The sequence below is a fragment of the Glycine max genome, chromosome 9, assembly GCF_000004515.6.
Source record: "Glycine max cultivar Williams 82 chromosome 9, Glycine_max_v4.0, whole genome shotgun sequence".
NCBI classification, from domain to species: Eukaryota; Viridiplantae; Streptophyta; class Magnoliopsida; order Fabales; family Fabaceae; genus Glycine; species Glycine max.
The window spans coordinates 43,211,906-43,223,078 of NC_038245.2; the positions used below are offsets into that span (position 1 = coordinate 43,211,906).

General features: G+C 30.9%; 1 protein-coding gene across 1 annotated transcript; it reads left to right on the forward strand.

Moving 5' to 3' along the window:
• Window positions 1–3,905: 3,905 nt before the first annotated feature.
• LOC100817263 (dirigent protein 19) lies at window positions 3,906–4,956 on the forward strand. Its single transcript, XM_003534190.5, has one exon. The coding sequence runs from the start codon at window positions 4,118–4,120 to the stop codon at window positions 4,676–4,678; it is 561 nt and encodes a 186-aa protein (XP_003534238.1). The 5' UTR covers window positions 3,906–4,117; the 3' UTR covers window positions 4,679–4,956.
• The last annotated feature ends 6,217 nt before the right edge of the window (window positions 4,957–11,173 follow it).

Here is an 11,173-nt window from a genome sequence, read left to right on the forward strand (position 1 = left end):
TGCATTGGATGTGAAAGTATGCAAGAAAAGCAAAACAAACAAACACTCGGGTCTATTCAGATTAGTGTTGTCACCCCTCTTATATGTGAAATTAAACTTTGGTCAAAATTGGCATTCTGCAGCATTTCCCCCCATAAAAATGTAGAAAAGTGTCATCCAGACGATCATCCAATTTTTAGGTCGTAGTTTTCACACCATTCGTCTAAAAGGTAGCTAATATTAATTAATATGTATTGAAAGGATTTTGTACCCTCCCCTTTTAATGGAAATTGTAATTTACTCTTTTTAAAATAGCGGTGATAATTGCATCTATTTTTTCACTATCATAAATCAAACCAATTTGACTAATTATAAGAATAAAACTTAATGGAATAGATGGATTGGATCAACAATTATTATAAATGATTAACAAATTGTTTTTTAAAAGCAATGTGTAAAATATTGATCAATGATGTGCTGTAATTTAGTGATATTATGAAAGGCAAGAGTCTCACATTTTTTAGTTATACATTGTCTTAAATATAAATAATTAAAAGACTTAAATAATCTTTTTGGTCCTTATAAGGTAGAATGTTTTATTTATTTTAAATATTTTTGTTTTGATTTTAATTCTTCAAAGATTTTAATTTTATTTTAATTTTTATTATCAAATAATAAGGATATTGGCTGTTTATTGACTTACCAGGTCATTAATGAGATTAATGAGTTTGATAGGATAACCGTATTTAACTTTTTTAAATTATGTTTTTTTGAAGAAAAAAAATATTTTTAAATCTTCATTTATTCAAACTAGTTTACAACGTCAAACTAGTTGATTATAAATTTAAAACACATTTTATCCAAAAAAAATTATACATGATTAATCTATTAAACTTCTTGATGACATGATAAATTAATAAAAATTGGTTGTTAGTATATCATATGATGTTACTTAACAATATATATGAACTAAAAAAATCTTTAAAGGATTAAATTATAAAAAAATAATAAAAGGACTAGATAAAAAAAATCCTGTTTTATAGGGATAAGAAGGTTATTTAAGCTTGATTAAAATTACTTATTTCAGTCTCTAACAAATTGATTATTTTAGAGGATGATCAAAGTTTCGTAATAGAATTTCCTTTTCTTAGTCAACACATTTGAATTATATATTACTGTTAAGAGTGGGCAACTTTGAATTTTGTCATTGTTTTCTGATTCACCACTAAACTGGTTTGCATGGTTATACTCACTTTTGAAAATCACATCTGACCTTAATTCACATTTTTTAAAAAGTAGACGTGGACAGACTTTTAAATGCAAGTTTTACGAGGGGTAGTTGATCATAATTACGATTTTTTCTACACGCTAACGTTTATCTCAGATAAATTTTAAGTGATTAGCCCAGTGGAGTAATAATAATACCAATAGTTAATTTTGCTATTAATAATTGAGATTTATTATTTTATTTTTAAAGTGATTTTTTGACTGATTTTTTGAAGTGTTTTAGTCACTTTAAAAAAGCAAATCCAAATTTTACATATATACAATAGTATTAGAAAAGTTTTCTCAATCGCGAAATAGGCATCAATTTCTCTCCTTAAAATACATGTATAAAAAAATAGGTTTTATTCATGCCTTGTTTTTTCTTCTTTCTTTTTTTTAAAATGTTTATTCATATTTTGTTAGTAATTGTATTTGAAAAAAAAAGTTAAATATTTATTAAGATTAGTTTGGATTAGCAGTAAATAGTAGAACGATGAGATATTGAGTAAAAGGGAAAGTGGTTTCATATTTGATTTGTAAAAACTACAAATAATAGAAGATAAATCATGATTAATTTTATTTTATTGCCTAATCAAAATTTTCTTTCCTTCAATTTGGGTGCACGTGATGAAACAAAGCTTCTAATGTTTAAATCTTTGACTGACTGGTTGCATGTAGAAAATCAAATATAGTATTAAGGAATGCGTAGATAATCATTTTTATTCTGAAAGTATACTTTGTTGACAAATGTGTCCCTAAAGATTTAAATGCAAAATTTAGTCCTCGAAAATGTTAAGAGTGTGACAAAAATATTCCGTAGTCAACTTTCTTCCGTTACCGTTAAAAAAGTTGCCTACGTGGCACAGATGGACAAATTGTCACAATATTGATTGCCAACGTGGTCTGCTGACTAGATTGGACAAAAATATCAATAAGAAATCATTTTTGGACGTAAACGTCAATAAAAATTTTATGGATCAAATTGTCAGTATTTTTTTGTTGGAGAAATTTGTTAGTAATTTTACTTGGACTTAAATGTCAGTGTCTTCTTTTGGAACAAAATGTCAATTTTGTGATATATTTTGGTCATTTGGATGAAAATAGTTACCAATTTTTTACTACAATGTCAGTAATTTCACATAATTGCGGCAAGCTTTGCATAATTCTTGGGGTGTCCATACATTAACCAAATTTGTTTCAACTTCTTCCCATAATTCACCGTCGACATACTCGAGTGTCTCATTTACATTTTGTATGAATTTACTATTGTGGTGCAAAATAAGACTAATTTCATCATACATTCTATAGAGAAACATAACAAAAATTAATTGTATATTCACAAAAAGAGAACATAAAAAGTTTCATAATAGAGAAGAGAAGGCAAGTTTCATAATAGAGAAGAGAAAAGAAGAAGTTTGAGAATAAAGAAGAGAACACAAGAGAAGAGGTTTGACGGCAGAGGCCAGATGAACAATGACCACCACGAAAAATGCGATGGCGACGACGTCGTTACGGTTATCGTCGAAACCCCAAAACAATCGTCTCTCGACGACGAAGACACTAGTTGACGACGGTGCCATTACGACCAACCAATAAAAGTCATATGCGTAGAAAAAAATAAAAAAGCATACAAAAACGACACAACATATGATAAAGTTCAAACCTAGGTGTGCGTCGTTGTGGTCATCGTCGACGGGAACGATTGTATGGGTGTGCGTCGTCGTATGTCGTTGTGCATTGCCGTGTGTTGCTGTGCGTCACTGTGGTTGGGAGATTTGCCCGCGTAATGAGGTTGTGGAAGTGTGGGAGATAAAGAACTTCTCTTGTAGAAGTTTCTAAAAGTGTGGGAGATGAAGAAAAATCAAGAACGTAGCTTTTGGGAATGAAAAGTCAATTTTGGGTTGTGTAATCCTTTTGGGAATGAAGAAAATCAGCGCCAAAAAATCATTTTTCCCACAGTAAGGGAAATCAAAAGTCACTACATATGTAGTATATGACAAATATGTCCCCACGTTACTGCATCTGGCTATCTAGGAACAAGCTGATTTTTGAAGATTATCAATTTTCTGTAATAGAGGTTATTAGCAAGATTAAGTTTCTTATGTATAGACAAGCGCACCTGTTGCATTTGTTTTAGCATCTTGATATAGGCCTTCTTGTATTAGGGAGGTTTTGATTTTCTCTAGCTGCGAGGTATGTCCCATTTATTATTGTATCATTTTGGGTTTAATATAATTTACATTTTTCCCAAAAAAAAAATATGTCCCCACGTTGGCCGCCATGTGAGTAATTTTTTATTGACAAAATTGTCCCTGTGCCACGTAAGCAACTTTTTTAGCGGTGATGGACAGAAGTTGACGTCAGGATATTTTTGTCGCACTTTTAACACTTTCGAGAACAAAATTTTGTATTTAGATCTTTCAAGGACACATTTATTAACGAATTACACTTCTACGAATAAAGGTGATTATTTTACTCTTAAGTAATTCTCACAAATTCCTAACATCATACTTCATTGGATTGGCGAAGAGCAAATGCAGCATAGTACTTTTTGTCTCTTTCTAGTTTCCTTCTAGAGACAATTTTTCAGTCAAAGCAAAGATAGGATCTAATACAATGAAAACTACAAAAGACTGAACGACCTTAAATGACTTGGCTATATTGTTTTCATTGACTTCATCACCCTCAAGTCATCGACAGTTTTCATACCATAATGTGAACTAAGTTTTGTGCCACAGAAAAAGAAAAAAGAAAAAAGAAAAAAGAAAAAGAAAAAGAAAAAGAGAAGAAACCAAGTCTTGTATATTGTATATAATGCAATGAGATATCACCCTTCTTTGCATTCTAATCACAACAACTAACCAACGTAGTTATGGCTTCCTCTCTACACAACTATGTTCTTGCTATCTTACTTTTGGCCATAACCCAATTCAAAACCACATCTGCGGGCTCCCATCACCACCTCCAGCACCTCAAATCCCTTCACTTCTCTCTGTTTCAACACGAGACCATAAACAAAACCGGATACATCATAGTGGATGGTATAAAAGGAGGAGCAGGGGTGACTCAAACCACAACCCCTTTTGGCACCTTATTTGCCTTTCAGGACCCTTTGACTGTTGCAGCCAACAGGTCCTCCAAACTAGTTGGGATTGCAGAAGGGACTACAGTCACATCTAGTCTCGACGGGCTTCGGAGCATTTCGATCGCCAAGCTAACCCTGCGTTTGAAGCACCACAAGGGCTCCCTTTCCATTGTTGGTGTCACAAACAATGTCAAACCCTCTGATCTTCCAGTGGTAGGAGGCACTGAAGATTTCATGTTTGTGCAAGGCTATATTAGTACTTCTCCAGTTGATCTCAAGGGTCTTACTGTTGTCTACAAGATTGAGTTTCATCTTTACTGGCCCCCATATGCAACTCAAGCCTCATGAACTATGTTGCATGGGTAGAATTTATGTATGTTGTGAATTTTAAGGTATCCCTGTATCTATGGTCATGAAGGTCCTGAACAAGAACAGCCTAATAATTTTGTTTGGAAAATTACCACCTGTAGCGTTATTGTCTTCGTTTAAATTTGTTCTTAGTAGTCAGTAATTTCTATTGTATTTCCAAGATGTTGATTCAAGTGGTTAATCTTCCATTTTCTTGTCTGTTTGTGCTATTATTATTATTATTTTAGTACTGAAATGAAATAATGATTTAGTATCAACAACCTCATTATTATTACCGACTTTTAATTGTATAGATTTCAGAGTCTACGCAAGGGCATGGATTTCGCTACCAAGTTATTTGATCTACGAGATGCCGGATGCTTTAATTGATCTCAATTTTGTAGTAACAAGCAACAATAACAATTAGAACTGAAAATGCTAAAAGACAAAGGTTACCAATACCAACACACTCTTTTAACGCAACTATTTAAATACACCCTTTATTATTTGGTGAAATTTGTGTATAACTCACTTAAATGATGTGGAACCTCACTTTTTATTTACTAGTTTCCGCTCTTTTGTTGTTGAATGTGTTGTTATACTCATAGGAGAATGATGAGAGCAAAAATAATCCTAGTGATTCCAGCAGAAACAACGATGAAACACAGCAATGTCAAAGGAATGAATTCTCTTAAAAACGTACAAAAAGAATCAACTGGATATGAGATTCCCAAGAACTTGGAGTTCTTCAATCTTATACAAGAACAAATAAAACCAGCATATACAAAGGAGAAGGCAGAGCAGGAACTGCTGACAAAGCAGCAATCGCTATAATGGGATATGAATCAATTTTAGAAGCTATAATAACTACAAAATTGTTATAATAAGAAGTGTGTAAGGAACCTTGTGCAATTCGTTGAAGTGATCTAAATGTAGAACTAAGACTCCTGCAGGTTAATAGCCAAAAAATGATCTTATATGGAAGTCAACACCGTGGCTTGTGTAGGCGAGGTCTGTTGCATAAAAGCCGACCATTGGCCTTTGCAAAATGCTGCTATACCAACACTAAGTGCCGAAAATCATATCTAACTGCAAGAACGAATAAGTGATTGTCAATGGAAAACCTTGACACACCATATGATACTAGTTCATTAACATAGCACTTCGATTGTAAAGACATTTTTACTTTAGTTGATTTAACTTTTTTATGACAAATTCTTACCTATCACATACACCTGTATAGATCGCACAGGAATTCTCATAAAATTTCAGATCACGTTTTTGCTTTAGTTATCTTGAAAGACATCATACACAGATCAGGATCTTTGGGAAAGCTTTTTATGGAGCAAATAATTTTCTTTTTCAAAAGCTCACTCAAACGGCTTCATACAATAACTACTTCAAAATGTAGTGAAAGATTATACTCTCGAGTAATGAAGTCTAAACTCTTGTTCCTATAACTAGTGTTTCCATCTGGCTAGAGTATCAGGGGGCAAAAAAAATAAAATAGGATCTGATAGAAACAGGAAGCAAGAATGAATGATTCTTCAATTTTATCGGTTGAATAAAACGGGAAAGTGATCAGCTATTTTGCCCAAGTCACTAAGAAAACGAATGGAGAAATAGAATGCTAATAACTATTGTTTCCAGTAATCCAAAAGAAAGGTGAGATAAATGGTTCCAAGTCACAGGTTTTTCTTAATAGTTTGTGGGTCAGCATGCACATGCAGTTAAAAAAAAAAATCGTTTAGACTTCAGGTGTACAAATACTAGTTGAAGAAGAAATGATGGATAAAGTTTCTCAAGGATATGATCCAACACAACATGAAAAATCAGAATCACCAACAGTACAAATACTAGTTTGCTATATATAGAATCAAAACATAAATAGAACATTAAATGGGGATGTAAAAGTAAATTCAAGCATTAGAAGGATCAGACGTACATGATAACAAGTTATGACAGCATGCACCTACGATTTCTACCCAAGCATATAATGAGATGAGATCCAGACACCTGCTTTGTTCCATCACAAAAGTTATTCAAATAATAGCGCATAAGAGCATTCCAACCATCATTTAGTCCCTGAATTGTGCGATGCCCAAATCTGAATCCATACAAAGTCTTAATGAGGAGGGGATCATAAGGTTAAATTTTAAACATGGTAGCCTCATTATTGAAAATTACAAGAAATTGTTACATCATATAGCTAGCATTTTGATATATAAATTTTATCTGATAGATACATAGGGAGGTCATTCAACGTCGCAGTATAAAACAATTGTATGATTGCATTTTGATGTTCTTTATAATTTACAAGTATTTTGATGTTCTAATTAATTGAATACACGTGTGATTAAAATAGACAACAAAGAATAATTATAGACAAATATGAGAAAAATTGAATGAAAAATCCCTAAACAAGGCTATGGTAAAAAAGAGAAGACATGAATCAATTAGGAGGGATTAGGTTACATTGAATTAAGTAAAGAACATACTTTCTCCATTCATAACTTTATAAGAATGAGACTTTTATCAAATTTACCCTTTAATTATAATTATTCATTACCCAGATTGTTTGTGAAAATTTGTAAAAATTAAATAACAATAAAATGTAATTAAATAGTTCTTATTTTCATATATTTAAATGTGTATATACGAAGTGGCTGTTTGGTTGAGCATCTCTGATCCATGTTTGTCCAAAATTCGCAACAAATATAAAGCAAAAGCAACTATAAGTTGCTTCAATGACTCACATTCAAACTTGCAGGGATCCAAACACAGAGAAAGCCAATCTTAACAGTTGACATATACCAATGAATTATCATATAATTTCATATTGATGTGAAATTTTAAAGATATGATCTGTATGATCATAATTTTCAACCCACCAGTCGATTTAATTAGTAGAAAGAATTACTCAATAAAAAAGTTATCAAATGATATAAAAATGCTCGACTTACATTTATACGAATGTTGGGAATAAATTTGAATGCTCACGATCTAAGTCACCATGTAATCAATTTTAATGTTAATAATAAAATATTATTTTATTTTCATTATCATATTTCACTATTTGATCAAATGGTCCATTTGATAATGTCCTGATTAAAATTAAAGGCTTGTTATTATAATAGAGATTATGATAATGAGAAACAAGTTTGTTCTAATTTTAATCTAAACTGTTCTTGATCATATGATTATTGTAAATAGGATATCAATAATCCGGATAGATTAATATATATGTGATAGTATTTATTGGATAAATATTAATAGATCCCATTTATTAATTTGCATATATAGGTGAGTCACATGTTTATGTGATCATTGAAGTGACTCAATTGAAATTTTCTAATGGTTAAAATTTATCATAAACTGTTAATAGAAAATTCTCAAGAAGAGGTATAATAACTTTCTTTAACCTAAGATTGTCATAGTAATTAATATGTTATTTGTTGTATTTTGATTCCGGACACCTAATGCTTTGGAGCACTTGTTGAATGGATATTGGATGTGATTAAATACTTGTAAAATTAATGATTAATCAAGGAGGAATCCCTCAACTCTTGGTAATGAGTTTGAGCTCTATAAATAAAATTATATCCTGATCAGGACAATTAAATGAAAGAAGAAATGAGTTTCTTAAGTCATTATGAGTTAACTCAAAAGGGTTTGACAATAATATCATACTCTAGAGTTAATCGAGAGTTGTAAAGATGAAAGAAATTATTATACTATTCTTCTAATGATTTTTGAAAGTAAAATATTACTTCATGCTATCCGGACATTAATGAATGTTGTTAGACGCCTACATTGATTAGTACATTAATTTGATTAATATATTACCAGTTTAGTATTGAATTTACGGGGTCACACATAAACAAATGTTCTAATCTTTGTTAAAGAAATTATTTTAATATTTGATGATTAATTAAATTAGAGAATTTAATATGATCAAATGATTAATTGATTTCAAAAAGGTTGAATATTATTATATTTTTACTAGCACTGAAAATATAAATAATATGAAAGATTTGGTGAAAGAAAAGAAACAAACATGTATGATTTTGTATTTGGAATTTGGATTGAAAATGTGACTAGATTAACAAGAAATAATATAACTTAGAAAAAGATACTATCAATAATGATTTTGATTTGATCAGAAATTTGATATTTTTAGCGTGTTATAAATAGAGCTTTAACTGGACATTGAACCAATCCAAAAAAATAACTTCTCTATTCTTATTTGTTCACTTGTCAGAATTGTTGACGAATAAAGGTCAGTCTCTCGACGGTGTGAATACACATAGAGTCTTATTCACACTATTGAAGAATTTTTATGTTTCAAGAACTCATCAATAGATATATTTTTTAATATATCATATGTTTATAATATAATTTAAAGATAAAATAGATCCTTTTATTTCGTAATGTGTGTTTTTGAATACTTTTTTCCTACAATGAATTGATCCGAGGTTTGCATCAATAGATTTAGTCCTAATAGTTAAAATGTCGTATACTTCTCCTTTATACAATGCAATTATGGCCAGTATACAATTTATGTGATTTTGCAACTATCCTATGCTGGTGTAATTTCAACCAAAAATAACATTTTGTGGATGCATCGCTTCTCTATGTTTTTTTACATGTGATGAACATGGAAAAATTCATGGGGAAATACCGCTTCAGTACAGTGCCAGTATATTGAATACTTATATCATCCCCATGATTTGCCCACACTGATAATAAAGAATCAGTTAGAATAGAATCTAGGTTTGATGTCCTATGAAACAATCTAAATAAGAGAAGAACGTGCCAAATGAAAATAAATATATAATGCATATGCCACATATATTTATACTCCAAAAATGTGTAACTTGAAAAATAGTAATATACGTACAGATCTTAAATTTTTCATCTAGATTTGGATGTGAACAAATGGTTTCTTCGGCACCAAAGATTCCAGTCCTTCTAAGCTGGTATTCTAGCATATTTCGGCCTATCATGCTTGCATACATGTAATAATATTATTAAGTGGGAAAATGATGCCATAAACACACAAGTATGCATGTGTAGCTAAATTGAAAAATAAAATAAAAAATGAAAGCAATTACAGAGGTTGAGTGCATGAACGCACACATACGCAAATATGTATATTAGAGTATCTTTCAAACACATTTTCAGAGATGTAATGCATCACTTGATGCCTTTGCTACACTGCTCTCGGTTTGCTTCGCTTCAGGGGCTGATTTTTTTTGTACAGTCCCCTAGTTTTGCTCTTTCTATTTTGCTGACGGAGAAATCAGCAATACGAGAAGAAGGGGTGTAGGTGTGTTTTGAGGATTTTTTTTTTGGGGCTGTTATGCCCCTGTAAGTGAAAAAAAAAAACTATTATTTTAAAGTTAGGAAATTAACTCCGTGTGTCACCGGAATCTATCGTTTTCCTGGTGCGTTGGTACTCTATCACAAGCAGGAGTACATCACGGTAATCATGGGTTAAACCGTTGCAATTAATTATTGTGGCATGTAAAGATATGTTGATGAATGTTTGTTTATGAGGCATCTATTTATTTTAGTAATCGATGCAAGAAAATTAATTTGATTGATCAGTGGACTGACACTTCAGAGTTCGTCTGAGCTCCAATTAGGTTTGTATACATTTTTCCATAAGTATTTAGAAGAAAAAAAATTAAAAATGAAATAAACATCTCCCATACAAAATAAAATTAAGTTTATTATGCTTAAGTTAATATAAAATTTTGAAGAAGTTAAATAATTATTTTTTACAAATTAACTTATAAGTTTATTTTCTTTTATTTTACTTTACTTTCTTATTGTTTCTATAAATATTTATGGAAAAAATTATCCAAAACACAGCACAGTAAGTTCTATTATATTTCTAATTCAAGTTATTTCAACTGCCACTGAGAAAATCTTTAAGCGTTTAAACTTGCCTAATACAAATCAATTATCTGTCACCCATCAAAAGGTGAGTTAATAAAAAAATTTAAATGTGGGATAATGAAACGAGTTCATATCTTATGAAAATGATTTTTGTGAGCAGATTATATAATCATTTTGTTTCTCCCGGTATCAAAATGGATCGAACATTTAAGATATATACATTCTTTAGGGGAAAAGAAAACGACATCGACCCCTAATCCAGATTAAGGGAAAGCCGAGTCCTTACACACTTCATCCATTCTTAGTTAAGCACGAGGTTTGATATACCAAAAAGAAATCCATTATTGTTGGGAACTTGTACAAGTTAATTCAGTTTCAACTTGATTAAGATTTAAACATAATTGTATAAAACGAATTACGATGTCGCTATTGGATGGTCTTTCTTCTTACAACCTATGCCTGCCACAATAACATATTCCAAGAAAGTTTACACAAAAATAGAAAAAATATATTCGAGTTGTTATATATATTTTTTAAAATTTAACAGAGGAGAGATAATATTATTCAAATTCCAAAATCATCCCACATGAG